This window comes from Ranitomeya variabilis, chromosome 4 (genome assembly GCF_051348905.1).
Source record: "Ranitomeya variabilis isolate aRanVar5 chromosome 4, aRanVar5.hap1, whole genome shotgun sequence".
In the NCBI taxonomy this organism is placed as follows: domain Eukaryota; kingdom Metazoa; phylum Chordata; class Amphibia; order Anura; family Dendrobatidae; genus Ranitomeya; species Ranitomeya variabilis.
The window spans coordinates 287080531-287102974 of NC_135235.1; the positions used below are offsets into that span (position 1 = coordinate 287080531).

The 22444-nt window shown below is 41.7% G+C and overlaps 2 protein-coding genes across 5 annotated transcripts in view; one reads left to right on the plus strand and one right to left on the minus strand.

Moving 5' to 3' along the window:
• GABRD (gamma-aminobutyric acid type A receptor subunit delta) overlaps positions 1–6854 on the minus strand; it is a 38416-nt gene extending 31562 nt beyond the window's left edge. The window contains exons 1-2 of the mRNA XM_077250114.1: positions 6782–6854; positions 5858–5897 (exon numbers count right to left, since the gene is read on the minus strand). The gene's annotated coding sequence lies outside the window, so the exon portion shown is untranslated. The remainder of the gene's footprint in view (positions 1–5857; positions 5898–6781) is intronic.
• Positions 6855–7097: 243 nt separating this feature from the next.
• CFAP74 (cilia and flagella associated protein 74) overlaps positions 7098–22444 on the plus strand; it is a 153126-nt gene continuing 137779 nt past the window's right edge. For all 4 annotated transcript variants that reach the window (XM_077250108.1, XM_077250109.1, XM_077250110.1 and 1 more), the window contains exons 1-8: positions 7098–7168; positions 8914–9043; positions 10280–10376; positions 12620–12763; positions 13914–14012; positions 18819–18923; positions 20452–20625; positions 21574–21684. In XM_077250108.1, the coding sequence (XP_077106223.1) occupies positions 8920–9043; positions 10280–10376; positions 12620–12763; positions 13914–14012; positions 18819–18923; positions 20452–20625; positions 21574–21684 (854 nt within the window). In that variant the 5' untranslated portion in view covers positions 7098–7168; positions 8914–8919. The remainder of the gene's footprint in view (positions 7169–8913; positions 9044–10279; positions 10377–12619; positions 12764–13913; positions 14013–18818; positions 18924–20451; positions 20626–21573; positions 21685–22444) is intronic.

Here is a 22444-nt window from a genome sequence, read left to right on the forward strand (position 1 = left end):
ACTATTATTCATATCTTCTATGCAGCAAACGCTGCTGCACAGAAGATATGAATCGCGGCTTCAGCACGATGCAGTGTACCACACGCGTGGGTACCACACGCTCCGTGTGGTACCCACTCGGCACACGTGTGCCGCACGTATGGCCTACGTGAGCTCACGGGCACACGGACACGGATAACTCCGGTACCGATTTTTTCCGGTACCGGAATTATCTGGACGTGTGGGACAGCCCTTATAGAATATATATATTCTACTTCATTAAGGTTTACTTTTGGCACAAAAAAAAAGCAGCAAAACCTGATACCTGTGTTTTTTCAGCGCTTTTTCACCACCCATTACTTTCAATGGGTGAAAAATGCTAAAAGAAGTGACATGCTCCATTCTGCAAAAAGCCAGCAAGGTACAAAATACTGAGGACAAAAAAAAAAACATGCTGTGTGCATGAGATTTTTGCTGGTACTGAAAATGAGCATAAAAAACATATAAAAAAAAGCATTAAAAAAAGCAGTCACGTGTGAACATACCTTTAGTGTCAGTGCAAAAAAACGCATATAAATCGGGCACTCGAATTTTAAATAAATATTTAATATTATTATATTTTATTATTGAAAATTGAATTTAATACGGCACTAATTATAATCATCCGCCCTGTATTAAAAGCAATTCTGCAATTAAAAACGGAACTGGAATAATATGAATATAGATGGTATTCATAATTATACACATATCAGGCAGCATTTAGAAAAAAATGTATTTTTCTATCAGATTTTCTTTAGTGAGTTTCATCAGTGATTTTCTCATATATTATTATTATTTATTATTTATTGTTATAGCGCCATTTATTCCATGGCGCTTTACAAGTGAGGAGGGGTATACATAATAAAAACAAGTACAATAATCTTGAACAATACAAGTCATAACTGGTACAGGAGGAGAGAGGACCCTGCCCGCGAGGGCTCACAATCTACAAGGGATGGGTGAGAATACAGTAGGTGAGGATAGAGCTGATCGTGCAGCGGTTGGTTGATCGGTGGTTACTGCAGGTTGTAGGCTTGTCGGAAGAGGTGGGTCTTCAGATTCTTTTTGAAGGTTTCGATGGTGGGCGAGAGTCTGATGTGTTGTGGTAGAGGGTTCCAGAGTAGGGGTGATACGCGAGAGAAATCTTGTATACGATTGTGGGAAGAGGAGATAAGAGGGGAGTAGAGAAGGAGATCTTGTGAGGATCGGAGGTTGCGTGTAGGAAAGTACCGGGAGATGAGGTCACAGATGTAAGGAGGAGACAGGTTGTGGATGGCTTTGTACGTCATGGTTAGGGTTTTGTACTGGAGTCTCTGGGCAATGGGGAGCCAGTGAAGGGATTGACAGAGGGGAGAGGCCGGAGAATAGCGGGGGGACAGGTGGATTAGTCGGGCAGCAGAGTTTAGAATAGATTGGAGGGGTGCGAGAGTGTTTGAGGGCAGGCCACAGAGCAGGAGGTTGCAGTAGTCAAGACGAGAGATGATGAGGGCATGGACTAGGGTTTTTGCAGATTCTTGGTTGAGGAATGAACGGATTCGTGCAATATTTTTGAGTTGAAGTCGGCAGGAAGTGGAAAGGGCTTGGATATGTGGTTTGAAGGAGAGATCAGCGTCCAGGATAACCCCGAGGCAGCGAGCTTGTGGGACTGGGGAGAGTGGGCAGCCATTTACTGTAATGGATAGGTTCGTTGGGGGGGTCACGTGAGATGGGGGAAAGATGATGAATTCTGTTTTGTCCATGTTAAGTTTCAGAAATTTAGCGGAGAAGAAGGATGAAATAGTGGACAGACATTGAGGGATTCTGGTTAGTAGGGAGGTGATATCTGGTCCAGAGATGTAGATCTGTGTGTCATCAGCATAGAGGTGATACTGAAAGCCATGAGATTCTATGAGCTGTCCCAGGCCAAAGGTGTAAATGGAGAAGAGCAGGGGCCCAAGGACTGAACCTTGTGGGACTCCGACAGAGAGGGGGCGAGGTGAGGAGGTGGTGTGTGAGTGGGAGACGCTGAATGTCCGGTCTGTTAGGTATGATGAGATCCAGGATAGGGCCAAGTCTGTGATGCCAAGGGATGAGAGGGTCTGTAATAATAGGGAATGGTCCACTGTGTCAAAGGCAGCCGACAGGTCGAGGAGGAGGAGAACAGAGTAGTGTCGCTTGCTCTTGGCGGTTAAAAGGTCAGTGGTGACCTTAGTTAGGGCAGTTTCAGTGGAATGGTGTGGCCGGAAGCCAGATTGTAAGCGGTCAAAGAGGGAGCAAGAAGAGAGATGGGAGGACAGTTCAAGGTAGACGTGTTGTTCCAGTAGTTTTGAGGCATAGGGGAGAAGTGATATAGGGCGATAGCTAGATACAGAGGATGGGTCAAGAGAGGGCTTTTTGAGGATAGGTGTGATGGAGGCATGTTTAAAGCTTGAGGGGAAAACACCATTTGTTAGTGATAGGTTGAAGAGATGGGTTAGGGTTGGGATGAAGATTGTGGTGAGGTTTGGGATGAGGTGGGTTGGGAGCGGGTCAAGTGCACAGGTGGTGAGATGCGATCTTGAGAGTAGAGTGGCGAGTTGATCTTCTGTAATGGTGGAGTAGTTGGTTTTGGAGGTGGAGGGTAGGGAAGTTGGGAGGAAGGGCTCTGGGGCTTGTTGACCAAAACTGTCTCTGATGTTATCAATCTTCTGCTTGAAGAATGAGGCAAAGTCTTCAGCAGAGATAAGTGAGGAGGGAGGAGGTGCTGGGGGACGGAGGAGAGAATTGAAGGTGTTGAATAACTGTTTAGGGTTGTGAGACAGGGAGGATATGAGAGATGAGAAGTAGGTTTGTTTAGCTGTGGCGAGTGCGGTCTTGAAAGTAGTGAGGGACTGTTTGAATGCGATTAAGTGGTCGTTGGAGTGGGATCTTTTCCATCTGCGCTCAGCAGCCCTGGAAGCTCGCCTCAGTTCTTTGGTCAGGCTGGTGTGCCAGGGCTGTCTGTTGATTTTGCGAGCTTTGGTATGTGTAAGTGGGGCAGCAGATTCCAAAGCTACAGCTATTGTGGTGTTATATAGAGCGGCAGCGTCATCCGCATTGTGTATGGAAATTATGTCTGTGAGAGGGAGGAGGGATTCAGAGAATGAATGTAGGTCAAGATGTTTAAGATTTCTGCGAGGGTGTGAAAGTTTGTGGGGTGGGGACTCTAGACATGGAGTGGAGAGAGATGAGAATGTGAGAAGGTTGTGGTCAGAGAGAGGAAGAGGCGAGTTAGAGAGGTTAGATAGGGAGCAGAGGCGGGTGAAGATGAGGTCCAGTGTGTGACCATCTTTGTGAGTGGCTGCAGAAGACCATTGAGTGAGGCCGAAGGAGGAAGAGAGAGATAGAAGTTTAGTGGCAGCTGAGAGGGAAGTGTCAATGGGTATGTTGAAATCGCCCATGATGATAGTGGGGATGTCCGCAGAAAGGAAATGAAGTAGCCAGGTGGTGAAGTGGTCAAAGAAGGTGGTGGCTGGCCCTGGGGGGCGGTAAATGACAGCAAGTTGGAGGTTGGAGGGGGAGTAGATGCGCACAGAGTGCACCTCAAAGGAAGGGAGGGTAACAGAGGGTGGCAGTGGGATTGGGGTGAAGGAGCAGTTATCTGACAGGAGAAAACCAACTCCTCCACCATGCTTGCTGCTGGGGCGGGGTGTGTGAGAAAGGTGGAAGCCACCGTAAGAGAGTGCAGCAGGGGAGGCCGTGTCAGAAGGGGTGAGCCAGGTTTCGGTGATGGCGAGGAAGGAAAGTTTGGTAGTAACAAAAAGATCATGGATGTAGGAAAGCTTGTTACAGACAGAGCGAGCGTTCCACAGAGCTCCTGTTAGTGGGACTGGGGAAGCGGGGGCTGGGCGAATGGGTATAAGGTTAGAGAGGTTACGGAAGTTTGTGATGGAGCGTGGATGGGAGGTAGAAATGACTGTGGGAATATGGTGAGGAGGACCAGGATTTGGAGAGATATCACCAGCAGTGAGAAGGAGCAGAGATAGTGTTAGCAGGTGGGAGCAGGAGAGAGCGTGAGGGGGCTGCCTGTGCTTTGAGACAGAGGATTGTATGTTAAGGAACAGTTCTGAGGAGGAGGTGAGATGGATGGGGAGGATTGAAGAGGAGATGAACAGTTCCTTACTTGGTGTGGGGATTGGGGGAGGTAGCAGAAAGTGAAGGATTATAGGGGTGAAAGTGAAAACAAACTGAAACATTGTTTACAGTGACAGGCCAGTTACCTTCAGTTCCAATTCAGGTTTTAATTCTAATGTAATCCACACTTTTAGAACACACTTCTAGAAATCACACTGCAGACTGAAGTCTAGCAGACTTGTGCTATACAATATATGGAAAACTAAGTGCGGTCAGGTGTGGAGCAGAGAGGAGTGGTCTCTGCTCATCTTGGTCAGAGAATTAAGGGTCGACCAGATGCATACAATCAAGACTAAGTAAACAAGGTCATAAATATCACACAGTAAGTTGGGGGTTAGCTGAAAGGCATACCATCACAATGCTAGGAGCAGGGGAAAGTCTATGCGCAAAGCTGGGTGATGTATTATGTGCGCTTCATGTAGGAGAGCTGGATGAACATACCATCACAATGCTAGGAGCAGGGGAAAGTCTATGCGCAAAGCTGGGTGATGTATTATGTGCGCTTCATGTAGGAGAGCTGGATGAACATACCATCACAATGCTAGGAGCAGGGGAAAGTCTATGCGCAAAGCTGGGTGATGTATTATGTGCGCTTCATGTAGGAGAGCTGGATGAACATACCATCACAATGCTAGGAGCAGGGGAAAGTCTATGCGCAAAGCTGGGTGATGTATTATGTGCGCTTCATGTAGGAGAGCTGGATGAACATACCATCACAATGCTAGGAGCAGGGGAAAGTCTATGCGCAAAGCTGGGTGATGTATTATGTGCGCTTCATGTAGGAGAGCTGGATGAACATACCATCACAATGCTAGGAGCAGGGGAAAGTCTATGCGCAAAGCTGGGTGATGTATTATGTGCGCTTCATGTAGGAGAGCTGGATGAACATACCATCACAATGCTAGGAGCAGGGGAAAGTCTATGCGCAAAGCTGGGTGATGTATTATGTGCGCTTCATGTAGGAGAGCTGGATGAACATACCATCACAATGCTAGGAGCAGGGGAAAGTCTATGCGCAAAGCTGGGTGATGTATTATGTGCGCTTCATGTAGGAGAGCTGGATGAACATACCATCACAATGCTAGGAGCAGGGGAAAGTCTATGCGCAAAGCTGGGTGATGTATTATGTGCGCTTCATGTAGGAGAGCTGGATGAACATACCATCACAATGCTAGGAGCAGGGGAAAGTCTATGCGCAAAGCTGGGTGATGTATTATGTGCGCTTCATGTAGGAGAGCTGGATGAACATACCATCACAATGCTAGGAGCAGGGGAAAGTCTATGCGCAAAGCTGGGTGATGTATTATGTGCGCTTCATGTAGGAGAGCTGGATGAACATACCATCACAATGCTAGGAGCAGGGGAAAGTCTATGCGCAAAGCTGGGTGATGTATTATGTGCGCTTCATGTAGGAGAGCTGGATGAACATACCATCACAATGCTAGGAGCAGGGGAAAGTCTATGCGCAAAGCTGGGTGATGTATTATGTGCGCTTCATGTAGGAGAGCTGGATGAACATACCATCACAATGCTAGGAGCAGGGGAAAGTCTATGCGCAAAGCTGGGTGATGTATTATGTGCGCTTCATGTAGGAGAGCTGGATGAACATACCTGTTGGAAGAATAGAGATGCTTGTTAGAGTGCGATGGTGGCAGGTAGCAGGGCACATATATTAAATATGTAAGAAAAATATAAAATCTTCACCTACCCACTACAATGTTATGGTCGCATTCAAACATCTTTTCTTTCTAGTACATAAAAAAAAAAAAGATTTTAATCAGTGTTTTCTATTAGATTTTCTCCAGTTATTTTCTCATACATTAAAAAAATAAGAACAATTTCCAAGCTTCCCCGGCCACTATAATGTTATGGTAGCATTCAGACATCTTTTCTTTCCTATATGCATTCCTATTAGTGTAAACAGGCTGTCAATCACCTGATGAACGAGCAAAACACTCATTCATCAAGTGAAATTAATTTTTAAGTAGGATTAAAAAATCTTAATTCTCGGCAGCACGTTGTTCTGTGCAATCAGAACTTGTGCTGCCGAGACCAATGGCTGCAGGGTTTTTTTTTTGCTTGAGAAACAGCAAACGGTTTCTTAATTGTTGAATGGAGGTAACAGAAGAATAAAAGACGCCACAAAAATGCTGAAAACATGACAAAAAAGATGCTCAGGAAATTAATAAAAAGAAGACACTTAAAAAACAAAACAAAACACAAAAACACCGTTGTTTCCTGAAGCTTCTTTTATCTTGAAAAAGTGCTGTGTGAACATTCAGTATTTGGTGAGTTTTTTTACCTCAGATTTTGTAAACCAAAACCAGGAGTGGGTGATAAATACAGAAGTTGTGCCAAGTTTCTATTATACTTTTCCTCCGATTGTTCCAGTTACGAATACTGAGGTAAAATACTGACCAAATACTGAACGTGTGAACGTGTGCATGTTTAATCTTCAGCAAATGCAGTTTTTTGTTGCTTTTTTGCAGGGGGAATAAATACGAGGCCTCTTATTCTTATTTTATCTTAGGTGTTAAAAAAAATCTAATCTAAAAAAATGTGTATAGAACCAATAAGAACCTAGAATTATGACTTAAGTTCAACTTTTAATTTATTCTAAATATTTTATTACTAATTATTTTATTAGAGGAAATAATAAGCAGCCGCCTCCTCCTCCTCCATTCCCCTCACAGAGGAAAATGAAATTTATGCATGCTGCTCTGAGGTAACTGTATCCCCTCAGCCTGACACTGGACTGTACCATCTTCCTTCCTGGATGTCAACACTGTTCTTTTTAATCTCATTTATACGTAAAAATATCGGAGAAGTATAATATCAGACAACAATTGGCAAATTGTACCGAATGCAAGCGCATACGGTTCTAGTCAAGATGAAACTTAGCATTCGCCCCCCCCTACCTGTACATAATGGTTGCTTCCGTCGTCATGGTGACCGCGTCCTTCCTCTCCGGGGAAGCCACTGGCAGCGGAAGTCTGCACGAAACACTAACTTTTATAAGGTAAAACTTTTCCAACTTGTTATTTCCTGGTAACTTTCCTCCAGGAGCCTTTGTGCTGCCGGGTTATATGCGGGGCCGCCGTGTTCCTGCAGTCCATGATTTATTAATGTGTTTACATGGCTGAAAGCCCCTATAATTAGCCTAATTCGGTGGCATGACGTTTATAGACGTCAGTAATGTGCATTTGCAGATTTGTTTAATGCTGCTAAATCATTCTGGTTTTGTTTTATGCTAGCGGATACATATTTATGGTGAAATACAATGAAATTCCTTTAATCTGGCATCCAATACATCCAATAATCCAGAAAGTCTATGCCTTTTTTTGCTGCGGACATCGCGACAGATTGCACTTTCTGCATTGCATCGATTGTGCGGCAAATCAACAGCAGCACAACAAAAGTGACGATTTTTTCCTGCAGTGATCTAGTATTTTTAACAATAGTTTTTATTCAATAATAAATATTTTTTTTTTTATTCATTTTTATATTTTATTCTTTTAGATTGTGTGTCTTAAGGACCAGGTTGAATTACACAATACATTTTTTTTCCCCCTGGTAAGAACAGAAAGATTTTAAATTCTCGTTGCCTAGGTTACCGGCCACCTCTGCGGTATTAGCAGTGGTTGGTTTTCTCATTGTTTGTAAGGACTTTTCTGGGGGGGAAGACGGTAGATCTGCCCAGCCTCAGTGTCCTCGCCCCTCTGCCATCAGTCCGAGTGTGATCTGACAAAACAACGGATCGCGCTCGGATCAGCGTTATTCTGTGGGGCCGTGCACATGTCCACAAAATAAAAATCGCAGCATGTACAATTTTCATCCATAAATCGGATCGCACTCAGCCATGCAAGTCAGAGGGTCCGTAAAAAAGAACGGACCACCCTTGGATGACATCTGGACTGACAGAATGGGGAAGAGGAGAAATTTGGGGAGGTAATTGGCGATCCCTCTAAAATTGGTGGATTCGGTCTGTTTTTCTCTTGTGACTTTATGCTTGGTGTCTGATAAGAAGATATAGATGCAAAAATTTACGTCTACATTTTGGTGCTTTTTTAGTCTGTTTTTCATTTGCATCTTTTTCTTCCTTTAACTTGCTCCTTTTTTACAGTCCATTTTTTTTTAATGTCTTCTGTCTTTCTTTTTTTGGTCTGTCATTATGGGCAGATGTTCGGGATATGTCCAGATGTGTCTTTTTTTTAAAAAAAAAAAAGTCTGTAAAGTTTTGCGCAAACTTTAGCCTGATTTTTTGTGTGCAAGATTTTAAAACCTAAAAAGTTACAAAAAGGTTATAAAGAAAAAAAGAGTATTTTTGATTTGGCGCAAAATTCATGAACCGTGTGCATAAGTATTTGACGACATAAATGTCTACAAATATCACAAGCCAAAAAAAGAAAAATGACTTATAAATAAAAATCCAAATGATGAATCGGCTGAAGCTTAGGAGCCTCTGTATGAGACATAATGTTTATTAATTGTGCAAAAACATTTTTTAACAATGGATGATGCCTCCGTGAATCAAATTCCACAAATGCTATAGCATGCATAGGAACATGCCCCAAATCCTGCAAGATCCGACAAGAACCCGTAGACTTCTATAGGTGATGCGCTATAGAACTGGGACCGTACATCTGGGACCAGTAGTGCAACCATTGACCTGATACAAACGGCTTGCTAATTTGCACCTCTCCGTTTTGCCTTTTTGGATGTACGATGCATCATTTTCTGCTTTGATGATTTATCTCCATACAGGTGACTATGTCTTTAGATATGGACGATTCAGTCGTTTTGGAAAGTTCACAGGATGAAGCAGAGATGGCCTCGTATTTCAGAGAGGAAAACCCACCGGATTCCTTCTGGACTCAGGAGGAGCATATTAAAGGTGACGTGCCATGTTCAAAGCCACATATTTATTTTTTTTTAGCCAATCTGAGCATGCTTTGCTTTTTTAAAGTGTCAGATTCAGGTAAAAAAAAATACATTTGCTATTAAATTTGGATACATTTTTTTGAACCGTTGTCATTGCTGGCTGCAAAGTGAGTTAACTAAAAATCAGTCAGGGAGCTCTCCTGACTTTGTCATTTTATCAGCTGATTTATGGACACACGAAAGTTCAGCTCAACTTTCACGTGGTCTGTAGTAGAGTTGAGTAAAAAAGTTTTGTAGGACCCAGGCCCAACAGTCCACATTAGTAGTCCATGTCTGACCAGAGCACTGCGATCCTCTACATGCAACATCCCAGGGGTCTATTCTGATTAGTTGGCTCCTGCAGTGTCACTTATGCACCGTGCCGCAACTTGGGGTCAGAATTGGCGTCAGGGATGGAAGGCTTGCACTGCTCTGGTCTAGCAGCAATGGACTACTGAGTTCTGAAAATGTTTTTGCCTAACCCTAGTCTGGACCAGTAAAAAGGAATTCAGAAAAAGACAGAAGAATTACAAATTCATTTTAAAAATTAGCTCACTGTTGGAACCTTTGTTAACTCATTCAGCAATCCTGCTAGTGCATTTGTCATCTGACAGGTTTTGGTAAGGTTATACCCTTAGGGTTCACACAATTGTATATTTTTGGAGTTGAAAAAAAAATCCCTTTGTGGTCTTGAAAAAAAATCTGCTTCGGAATGTGTGCGCTTTTCACAGGGTTTTCAGTTCTGACTTTTTTTACCCTAAATTTTTTACATGGTTTTTTGGATTTCTTTTTGGATTGTCTTTGTGAATCATTTTTCTTTCCCAAGTCTTTCCTCATTTTTTTTTTTTTTTGCAGCCTTTTGACTTCAGTGCCAATTTCTCTAGAATTCCGTTTCAAACAGTTGACATTTCACTTTTTTTTTTTTTTTTAACCTAGGGCACTGTTCAAAAAAATGAATTGGAAGAGTATTTTAAAGCGTTTTCTGATGTGGATTTCTAAGCGGATCCACGTAAAAAAATCTACATTAAAAAATTTGGTGTGAACATACCCCAATGACCTTTTAGCCGTTGGTCTGGATGTTCCCGTCCTGCCTGCGTTCCATAAATATGCCTCACATCAGATGTTTACTTTCCATTGTCTCCGCCGCTCCTCTGCCGCAGATTATTATTTGTTTATTCATGCAGTTCTATTGCTTTTGTTCTCCTTCAAGGTGATGAATACACTTTTGGAGACGCAACAGAAAAAAATCAGCTTGAAGACGCCGCCACGGATGAATTAAGTGACAGCTTCGATTCCGAATCTAACTGGTAAGCGGCGTCCGTCCCGGCCCCGGCTCCTCGTGCCATTTATCTGGGGAATTCATTATGATCGCTGTGATTTTACCGTAGATGTTTATGATGCACACAGGGAAACAGATAGCAAACAATAACAATTCGGCGCCGGCTTTATGCTATTTTTATGCGGTCGTCGGAGCATTAAACTCTCGTGAAATAGGTAGAATCTTTCTCGGATGCTCGTCTGAGCGCAGGTATTTATTTATTTGGGGGCATAACTACTAAATGAGCTGTTTTTTTGCTGAACCGCTTCGACGGTGACAGGCAATACTAGCAGAGATTTAATGCCGGTATTGCAACGGAATAGCTCAATAAATGGCGTATACGGTCGAAAAACATGCAAAATGGAATTAACGGGTCCATTTTTAAGACATAATGTGTCATTTCCCAAGGAAAATGTACTATACATTTAAATGGCTCCTCCAGGAAAAAAAAAATGTTGTGTAAACTATAGGAACCAATCAGAAGTTTAGTGTTCGTGCTCACACATTTATTAGACACGTACGGTATATAAAAATGCGTTTTTAACTCGAGTACCGCTAAATAGAAGCCATATTCACACCTTTATATCTCTGACATCTGGCACTACTGCATCTACTTTATGGATTTGAATGGATAAAGGATTTAAGGCCAGCGTCACACTGGCGTTTTAAACGGCCGAGTGCAATGCGATAAAAAATCGCATTGCTCTCGGACCAATGTTAAGCTATGGGGCAGCTCCCACCAGCCGACTTTTTGTCGGCCATTTTCCTCGGTCTGAGACAATCGCAGCAGGCTGCGATTGTCTCGGACCGAGGAAAACTCTCGGCTCACTCGCACCCATATAAGCCTATGGGTGCGAGTGAGACAACGCACATCACTTGGATATCATCCGAGTGCTGTGCGTTATAAGCGGACCCCAGCAATGGAGGAGATGGAGAAATTCAATTCTCCACGTTCTCCGCAGCTGTGCTCCGATCCTCCCTGTGTGAGAGAATCGGAGCACAGACGCATGACACTTGGCTCCTGCTCTGTTGTGAGCAGGAGCCAAGTGTCATTAGCATATCGCATCCAATGATCTCGCATCGGATGCAGTACGCTAGTGTGACGCCGGCCTAAATGGGTAGTCCACATTTGGGCCCAATTTATTTTTTTGTTATTTTTTATTACTTAAATGTATGTATTCGGGGCTAAAAATAATTTTTGCAATTGGGTTTCACTGAAAGTTTTGCACCGTTTGGCTTTTACAGGCTCGTTTTGCTGCAACTTTGACGTGGTCCGTGGTCATAAATCATCTGAGAGGAGCTCAGAAAATGACAGATAAAAAAGTTAGAAACTTTCCGCCAGGCCGTCATGGCGTGCTTACTGACAGATGTTCCGTTAGCTCATTGTACAGCCAGCAATAGACTGTATTACACATAGTTTTTGTGATGCATTTTTCTATAGTAGTGCTATAGAAGGCAAACGGTGCAACATTTTTATTGATCCAATTGAAACAATTATCCAATTGAAAAAAATATTTTTAGTCCCAATTACATGCATTTAAATAAAAAAAAGTTTCACCGAAGACTGTAAGAGCCAGAATGGGGTCCGAGCAAGGTTCTCCACCATTGTGATCGTTACCTCTGACTTCTGGTCAGACAGAAGCTTCGGTCACAAGATGGAAATTCGGGACCGGAGTGGCACTGGGAAGAGCAGAAGACGGCAGCTGGGAAGAGCAGAAGACGGCGGCTGGTAAGTATATTGCTAGGAGCAAGGAACATGCCTTAATGATACTTCTCTGGAGGTGAAATAAATAAAACCGCCGGAGCAGTGCTTTAAAGTTCTAGATGCTGTGGATCCCACATTACACAGCATTTATGGGGGTCTGCACACAATTCTCCTAAAGGTCCTGTTTCATCAGAAGAACAAGCACAAGCAGCTATCTCTCCAGATCTCCAGACATGAACATTCATATCAGCGGTGTATGGAGGTGTCACCTGTCAATGTAATCCTGCCTGTGATGATAATGAGCCTGCTGAAAAGTCTTCCGTCAAGTATGGGACGTATGAGTCTAAAGTAGCCCCAATGACCAATGTGAATATTGCAAGATGACTAATTTTGTTTTTAGCACTGACTTTGATATAATTTTGTGTTAAATACATGTCATTTTCTGCCATTTATTAAGATGTAAGTTGACATTTTCTCTTTGCGGTGATAAAAATACATGTCTGCATCTGCTTTTTCCTCACGTCTAGGTCCGGTGAACAGTACACTGATCAGGATGAGATGATGAAAGGTACAAGACATGTCGATAAGGTCCGGGCCTTCAGACTACGTAAAAAACTCAACCAGCTCGACAGTTTTCAACAGGAGAAAGAATTAATGATTCAGAAAGTCAGGTTTGTTTTCTCGTCCAGTTTACAACATCCAGGATTTAGGTCTAGACGCCGTATCTACGTTGTTTCGGCTTTCTAACACCACTGCAAGTAATAACGTTCCTCAGAAAAGTTCTTGGGAATCCCTACAGTAATCTCAGCTGAACTTCAGGCCTCATTATAAAGATTGACAGCTTTACCGGAACATGTTATTTTACCGTGAACGTTCTGCACTCCATAGGAAAGAAGAACACGAGGCTTATAAGCAAAGCCAATAACAGCAGCAGCCTATGACTCAGAACTGTAGAGGGGCTAATGTGACCCATTAAACCCCATCGCTACCAACCTACAGTTAAAGGGGCCCTACACTTGAAAAAAATTCTCTCTAGGCGTACAGTATGCATCCCCGTCCCGCAAATTTTAATTTTGCGCTTTACATTTTTTCTTACCCTTTACAAAAATGGCATAATTGTATTATATACTGAAAAATGTTTAAAAGTGGGTGAAACGGTGAAATAAAATGCAATTTTTTGGGGTTGTTTTTAAGGGGTACACATGCCGTACACATCATCTGTCACTATAATTACGACAATACCAAATCACTTTTTTATATTTTGCTGTTTTTATTTTTTTTTTAAATCGCCATTCTATGATGCCTATAGATTAATTTGTCACAATTTTTTATAGTGTTCTATTGGTACGATTTTGGGGTACATACAACATTTTGATTGGGTTTTAGTGTATCTTTTGCGTTTTGCAAATATGGCAATTCTAGAGTTTACTTTTTTTTTTCTTTTCCGCATGGGTTAAATAATTTTATATGTTAATTTATCAAAAAGTCACAAGCATGCCAAATATATATTAATTAATTTTGGATTGAGAAAGAGATTGATTTAAATTATTATTTTTTCTTTAATTTTGTTTATATTTTGTAAACATTTTTAGCCTCTTTGAGGGACTTGAAACGGTATATAGTGACATTAATAATCTCCTTTGAAGCCTAGCCCATGAGGATTAAACCTCAAAACTGCTTATCTGGTCATGTAGCTCTCTGAAAGATTAGTCAATCTATGACTTTTTTTATTTTTCAATTATATTTATTATCCCCCCCAAAAAAGGATTGTATTTATTTAAAAAAAAAAAAATCTTAATTTTTTATTTATTTTTGCAACAGGGTAGAAGTGAAGGCCTGTCAGGAGAGAATCGAGTCACTGGAGCAACAAAAGTCTAGTATGGAAGCAGATATTCAGAATGAACAGAAGAATTCTAACATGTAAGCAAATAACTCCGTACCCTGAAACATGTCAGACACCCTAAGGATACACACAGGAATGGCTGAACAATTGTTCTGCGGACAGCCATCTATCCTGACTCTCTCGTACACAGGAATTCTCTGCCAGATATTTCTCTTTTTGGATATCATTTACTGAGTGAGACCCCACATACACATTAGACCATGAGCCGATCCGTCCGATATCGGTGGGTTTGGCCGATCTTAGTCTAATGTGTATGGGGGCCTTTAACATGGCAGATCAACTACAAAATGTAATGTAATCTCAGAACCATTACTTGTAAGATGCATTCAGGCTCCTTTGAAACTTCTGTAGTCTCACTGCTCTTACAGTAAAAAATCCTTCCCTACATTTCAATAGAACAATCTTTCCTGTAGATGTATTGGGTGCCCGCTTTCTATAGTTAAAGTCCCGGGGCCTCGGCTCAGAGCAGATTTAATCTGTGGACTGCACAGTTCGTTACATTCATTACTCGTTCTCCTCTCGGAGCCGGTATCCTGCCATTGATTGACAGGTCACTCTTTTTTGTGACCTGTCTTCCCTGCCAATATCTCGCACAGGCGCCATCACTCTAGGGGCAGAATATATTCCATAATATCCTGATGATGTTATGAAATCCGGTATATCCATCTGCAAATGCTCCACACCTGAGAGTGACGGCGCCTGCGCGAAATATCAGTTTCTGTGACCTGCTCTTCCGCCTGAGATCTCGCGCAAGTGGCATCATTCCCGAGGGTGGCTCATGCGCGGGTGGATATTCCATCTCTCACAACAACATTAGGATTAGTGATGAGCGAATATACTCGTTACTTGAGATTTCTCGAGCATGCTCGGGGGTCTCTGAGTATTTTTTAGTGCTCGGAGATTTAGTTTTTCTTGCCGCAGCTGAATGATTTACAGCTTTTAGCCAGCATAAGTACATGGGGGGTTGCCTGGTTGCTAGGGAATCCCCACATGTAATCAAGCTGGCTAACAGATGTAAATCATTCAGCTGCGGCAAGAAAAACTAAATCTCCGAGCACTAAAAAATACTCGGAGGACCCCCGAGCATGCTCGAGAAGTCTCGAGTAACGAGTATATTCGCTCATCACTAATTAGGATGTTACTGCACATGCGCCACCCCTAGAATGATGGCATCTGCACGAGATGTTGGTCGGGGCACGACGTCATCAAAAATGATGACCTTTCAATCACTGGCAGGAGGCTGGTGCTGGGAGGAGAAAAAGGCCGAGATGCTGCACTTACAAGCTCATTGGCATAAGAATCCGCCGATGGATTATGAGACAACACCGACACTGATTTGCAATATAAATGTATGGACGTAATCATCATTACAAGTTTTTAACTGTGATGACGTTTCTTTGGGGTCTAAAACCTACTGACACGTTCCCTTTATGTCAAAATTCTGTCTCATGCCATGGAGTCTCTGCACATGCCCAAATCAATAGAATATTGCAGGTTTGCAGAAACCGTTTCCAGGATTTCAAGGATCATTTTTTTTTATTCCCAAAAGATCAACCGACTGTTTACACACTGATAACAAAACCGTCTTTGTCCTTCAGTTACAGAAATATGAGTTCTAAATCTTCGTTTTTCAAAACATTCCGTGCAGTTGAGCAGAGAAACGTTCACGCTGCATAATATCCACTAATATATTATTATGAATTATTAATTACGCTGAGCAATATTGGTAACTTATAGATTAGAATAGCTCTATTGATTCTTTCTTTCTTAGCTCAATGTTCATGTAGCCATTTCCTGGCTTCTATATATAAGACGTAGGTGCACTCACGCTTGTTGTGCCGAGCAGGTGTTACAGCCATGTATCCCTAGTGATAACCAGATGGTACAGGTGATGTAGATATCTCCAAGGTGCTTGGTTGTAACTGAATTTTAACCTGCCGTTTCTACCATAAAGAATCTTATGAGAAAAGACAACATGGAGGTAAGACATTGCAGAATATCGTCGTATTTGACAGCAGCATGGGAGTCATTCCTGGATGTAGCATCTCCTGCATTACTGATGCTGCTTTATAAATCTGCAGGACTCTGCTTTATGTCATATTAAACATTTTTCAGCTTCTAAGTTATATAATGTTAATAATTATCGTTAATTGTTTATGGAACTGGTTAAGACATATCAGAGGTACTTGGGACTCAGACTTACTGTATGACAGAGCCTTATAGGAAAGTGAGTCAGAGGTGTCTAAAGAAATATTGCTGTCTACACAAGTGACCAAGTGATGACATAGTCACATACCTTAGTGAGACTTATAAAGTGTTCAATAAAATGTTTAAAAAAAATACTTTAAAACTTAAAACGCAATCACCTAGTTTTGTTATTATTGATGAGCGAACATACTGGGATAAGGTGTTATCCGAGCATGCTTGGGTGCTAACCGAGAGTCTTCAGCATGCTCAAAAAAATATGTTTAAGTCCCCGCGGATGTATATCTCGCTGCTATTCGATAGCCGCAACACATGCAGGGATTGCCTTATAAACCGGCTGTGTGATATGTCTAACAGCTGTGAGACATGCAACCGCTGGGACCTGAACATATTATTCGAGCACGTCGAAGACAGTTGGTTAGCATCTGAGCATGCTCAGATAGCACCTTATCCGAGGACGTTCGCTTATCACTAATTGATATATAAAAAGATAAATTTACAGTGACAAAGCCTTTGCAAACTTTTTTAAAATATACATTATATTACCATATTTTGCATTCTTCTCTCCCAAACACTATGCTGCAGTGTCGTGTCTGTGCCCAGTTCCTGCTCTTTTAGAAGCTGCTTTCAATTGCTGCTCAGAAACATCTGTGCACTGCATTCAGTCTGTGTGCAGGACTATCCCTCTCTGAGCATCTCTCCTCCCTTTTCTTTTAATGGAAAGGGAAAGACTTGTACTCTGTTTAAAAGCGAAGTAGGCAAAAAAAGACAATGAAGTATATTACTAAAATACACACATACATATAAATAGTACTGTGCAAAACTTTTCGGTAAGTTTGGAAAAATGCGTCAGTAATAAGCTTTCAAAAATACAAGTGTAAATAATTTATTTTTATCAATTAACAAAATGCTAAATAAATGAACAAAAGAGAAATCTAAATCACATCAATGTTTGGTGACCGCCTTTTGTTTTCAGAACAGCATCAATTCTTCTATGTACCTGTCACTTACAGAGTTTTGGAAGGAATTAATTGTTCCAAACATCTTGGAGAACTAACCTCAGAGCTTCTGTGGATAACCCTTGTGCAAATCCTTCTGGTTCTTCATGTAATTCCAGACTGGATGATGATGAGATCAAGACTCTGTTTATTTGTTTAATAAACTAAAAAATTGTTGCGTCATCGAGTCCCCAATAGGTGCACCCTGAGGTGCTTCAATTCTCTGAATAGGATAACATTAGTTGTGACTACCCCTCCTGTACAGAGCAGTTACGTTTTCTGTAATACAGTGTTCCAAATTATTATGCAAATTGGATTTAAGTGTCATAAAGAAGTATTTTTTTTTTTTTTTTTTTCAAATAACCTCATGGATAGTATTATGTCTAAGGGTCTTTAGATCTATGAAATCGATCTCACACACCTGTGATAATTAGTTTTCCAGGTGCTCAATTATATGAAAACTACCTAAGAATGACGTTTCACAATATTAAGCAGTCACAGATTTCAAACATTATGGGAGAGGAAAAGGATCTCTCTGCTGCCAAAGAGCATCACATAGTGCAATGCCTTGGACAAGGTATGAAAACATATATTTCAGAAACATTTGAGCTTGATCATGAGAATGTGAATAGATTTGTGGCTGATACAGAGCACAGACGGGTTCGTGCAGATAAAGGCATAATGAGGAAGGCTTCTGCTAGACAAATTCATCAGATTAAGAGGAAAGCTGCTAAAATACCATTACAAAACAGCCAACTGGTATGTGAAGCTGCTGCTGCCTCTGGAGTCCTCCAAACCTCACTGTGTAGGTAACATAATAGGCTTCAGTTGTGCGTAACCTAATATTCGGCCACCCCTATACAGTACACACAAGCAGAAATGGTTGCAGTGGATCCAGAGATACATGAACACTAATTTTAAAGCAGATTTGTTTACTGATTAGTGCTGTGCAACCCTGGACGGTCCAGGTGGATGGTTGGTGGATGGCCCCCATGTCCCAACAAGGCTGGGACGTTAGCAAGGAGGTAGCATAGTCATGTTTTGGGTCAGAATCATGAGGAGAGAGCTGGTAGACCTATTTAGGATCCCTGAAGGTGTGGAAATGAGTTGGTTCCTGACTGTCCATTTTTTTTCCATGATACAAAAAGAACCGTGCCATCTGTAGCAAAATCATTTTCCTGCATGACAATGCTCCATCTCAAGCTGCAAAGAAACCTCCGATTCATTGGCTGCTATGAGGCCACCATGCTCCCCTAAGCTCATCTTTATTGAGTAGGTTTGGAGTATCATCAAGCAAGATCTACAGTATGAGGGTGGGCGACAGTTCACATCAAAACAGCAGCTCTGGGAGGTGATTCTGACACCCTGCAAAGAAATTCAAGCAGAAACTCTCCAAAAACTCACAAGTTCAATGGGTGCCAAAATAATGAAGGTGATATCAAGGAATGATCCTATGTTACATGTAACTTGGCCTGTTAAGATGTTGTTAATTAAAACAAAACAGCTGATTTCAGTACATGTGGCCTCTTAATGCTGCAAATTCAACAAATGACCATTTTCAGTTGTTTATCATCCTATAAAGTTTTTCCTTTAGTTCATGTTCTTTGTTCCCTACGACAGAGCGGCTGTTTTTCGTCTGAGATCTTTGCATAAACGCCTAAGCACCGAGCTGCTCAATGAGGAAGACGTGAAAACAAAGATTGCTGACATATTGAAGGATAACGAGTGAGTGGAGTTGACCCTTTCTGTATGGAAGTCCAGGGTGTATTAGTTAAATTTATTAAAGCTTTTTTCCTGTAATAAAAATTATTACAAAAGTTTATTATCTTGATTTGTACAGCTGAGTTTGACATCCTATGTGGCTGAAGTGCAGTGAATTTTCCGCAGTACATTAAATGTAGGAAATTCACAGTGGTAAATATCAATCGCACTGATGTGTGCAAGATACCAACGTGCTGTTGGAAGAAGTGACAAGCGGTCCCAAACCAGTCCGGGTACAGCGCACTGGGAATTAAACAACAGTAATTAAACTTGGATCGTTAAAAACGGTGTTAGGAGGCTAGCAATGCGCAGGGTTCTGTCACAAGTGTGTCACGTACTCCTAGGGTATCTGGGGTTAGAAGATGGTGAATCACAGATCTTCAGTTTAGCCTGTGTGTTTTGTGTTCCATATTAAATGGATTTCATTTCCTTTGGTGCTGAAGAGGTTAATGACCCTTTCTATGCTGGTCAGAGACATGCATCTCCATCTCACAGCTGCTCTTGGTCTGGTCATTTCCTCTCTCTATAAAATCTGGCCTGACCTCTTCCTTACCAGCGAAAGTTATTCCTCTGGGTTCTTTGGAGACACTGTGCTGAGTTGGAGATCATTGTTGCTGCTGGAGATTGTTACATCATCACAAAAACCCCCTCAAATAGCCAGAGCACAAAAAAAAACTGACAATGAGCAGTAAACACGAAGGGACGAAACGCGCGTTGGGGCGCTTGGGGAACAGCCACACATAGCAGACCACCTCTCATGTAAGTGTTTACCATTTTTGTATATTTCGATTTAATCCCATGGCAGTACTACTGACATCCTAGTTAGGATATCCATTGGGATTAGGAGCTAACATTGTATGATACACTACACAACATGCATAGTAGGTCAGGCATGTGTTGGTATATCTCCCCATTTATATCAAGTAGTGACCATAATGGCTATATGAATTGATTTTGGATTTTTGTTACTTGTGTTATTTATATATGAACTTTGTTTAGTTCTTTTTAATAAAAGCTGTAATTTTTAATATTAGCACAGTATACTGGATTTCTTCATGTGTGTTTTAGGAGATTGTTACATGTTGGTTTTGGGTGTATATTTTCCTCATTGTCCTATTCCCGTTTGGTTGGTACATACGTACCCTTCCCTATATACTTCTCTACCGTTGGTGAGTTTTTTTGTGTGTTTGTTGCTTTCTGTTATCCCTGTTTATTTAGCATGTTTATACACTGGCATATCTGTCCCAGGTTCTCCTGGGGAAGGAGAAGGGACAGCTTAGGGGATAACAGAGAACAGTAAGGCTGGTGGCCCAAACCTCCTCACCATTAGAGGTAACTTTGGAGCAGGGATAATTAGGGCCCCAGTCCTAGGGACTGTGCAGGGCCCCTTTTCCTAATCATGTACAGTCACAGCATTACAGGTTCTCTTTAATTAATGATAATTAACACATTAAATCTCCACCATAACTAAACAAGTCTTCTCATTGCATAGATACGACCTCTGGCACATTGAAGTTGAACAAGGAAAATTGACCAGTCTTCGTGAAAGGCTTCAACGAGATGAAGAAGAGTTAGACAGACAGCGCAAAGACTTGGCGGAGCAGCGAGCATTGAGGGAGAAATTGTCACTTTCTCTGGCAGAGCGTAAAAAACAGACAGAAAAGGAGTAAGAAAAACTACATTAGAAATTTGTAATATCCTCCGCCAATGCTACAGCTCATAAATTTCTGTTGCCGGAGAATATTTTTTTTATGTTTAGAAGGTAGTCGCTTTATAAGTAAGACATAATAACATATATATGAAAAGTAATGGCGGCCATATAGCTTAGATAGCTGTCAGCTAAGTGGCCCTCCGTTCTAGGTAATTGAAAGGATCTTCTGCGGGACCCACCTATGTGATGTCCGTATACTTATAAATCCCTGAGAATTTGCCTCCTGAGCTTACTTTAAATGAATGGGAGCATTACATCTAGTGTGAGACATGTAGATCAGGAGAGCGGACTGTCAGTCATTACATGTCTCACACTAGAGTCGCTGCTTTTCATTTACAATAAGCTCCGAAGGCAGATTCTCTGGGAGATCTATGTCCGGCCCATAGATCTTAACAGCTCTTTTACATATTAAGAAAAACATGGATTTCTCTGGAATAAGACATCGGAACACAGATATCAGCTTACTATGACCTGCATGTCAATCCTACTGACAGATGCCCTTTTCACAATCCTATACAGTAAAATAACGTATGGCGATGCAAACAACCCTGACAATTTACAGAATGCAATTGGCCCGGGATGCGTTCAGATTATGAGGGTTGTACTGTTGCATACTCTGTATCAGCATGTTCTGAGCCTGATCTGAATTTCAGCTTTCAAAAAGCTGATGGTACATAAGGAGGGTCCTTCCTCCTTATGTACCTGTGTGCCTTGTTTTTTTACTCATGTTTAATGTATGTGTCTATATTTGCCCCCTTTTCACATGTAAAGCGCCATGGAATAAATGGAGCTCTAAAAATGTATAATAATAATAAAAAAAACAACAGATATTTTACTAAAACCATTAGGTTCCGAACAGCCAAGTTCATACATTAATGGCTAAGCTTGTGTTTGGTATTCCAGGCAAGCATCTAAACAGCTGAAGGAACGGGAACAGCATTATCGTAAAGCCGTGGAGGAGGCGCAGAAGAATCACCAAAGAGCAGTTCAGTTTTTGAAGGAAACTATGGCAAGGTGGGGTATTCTGTAATGTGGTGATAGATTACTGTATCCACAGGGGGGCAATGTATACACCATATTGTGCGAATTACAGGATGCACCTCATTACAAGATGTAACCCCGGCTTAGATCTCAGAAATTAGGGAAAACATGTTTGTTACTAATTAAATCTTTCCTGAAGATATAAATAAGTGCAGATGTCAAAGCCACTCATTTCTGTACTATAGAGAATTAATACTTAATAGTAAGATCCTGTATAAAGTATGTGCATTACACACATACACAACTCTGCAGCATTCACGCTATGTACAACGCACGCCTACACAATGCTGCGTGCACAGTAGATGCACACACAGCTCTGCTGCCTGAACAGTACACACACACAATACTGCTGCACACAGTTATGCTGCACATACACACACCACAGCCACAGGCATACAGTATATTTATGCTGCCCTTACACACACAACACTGCTGCAGAGAGGAGCCAGGAGACTGTATCGTCTGATTTTTCCTACTCCTGTGCTGAGAAGAAGCACCTCTCCTTTTTAATGGTGTTTATTTCTTTTGGCAGAACAGGGGTTAATCGGCCATGTTGAAAATGCTGAGCTCTCAGCTGAGCTCAGTTAGCCACTCGCATCCCATTTATAATTTGGCTCTTGATTCAAGCCCATGTCAGAGCTAGCATTTGCTACATTGCTGAGGAGGAGAGGTGTTCATATGAGAAGAAGTTTTGGAGGAGTTATCTGTGACTGTTGCATGGTTTGTAAGTTTG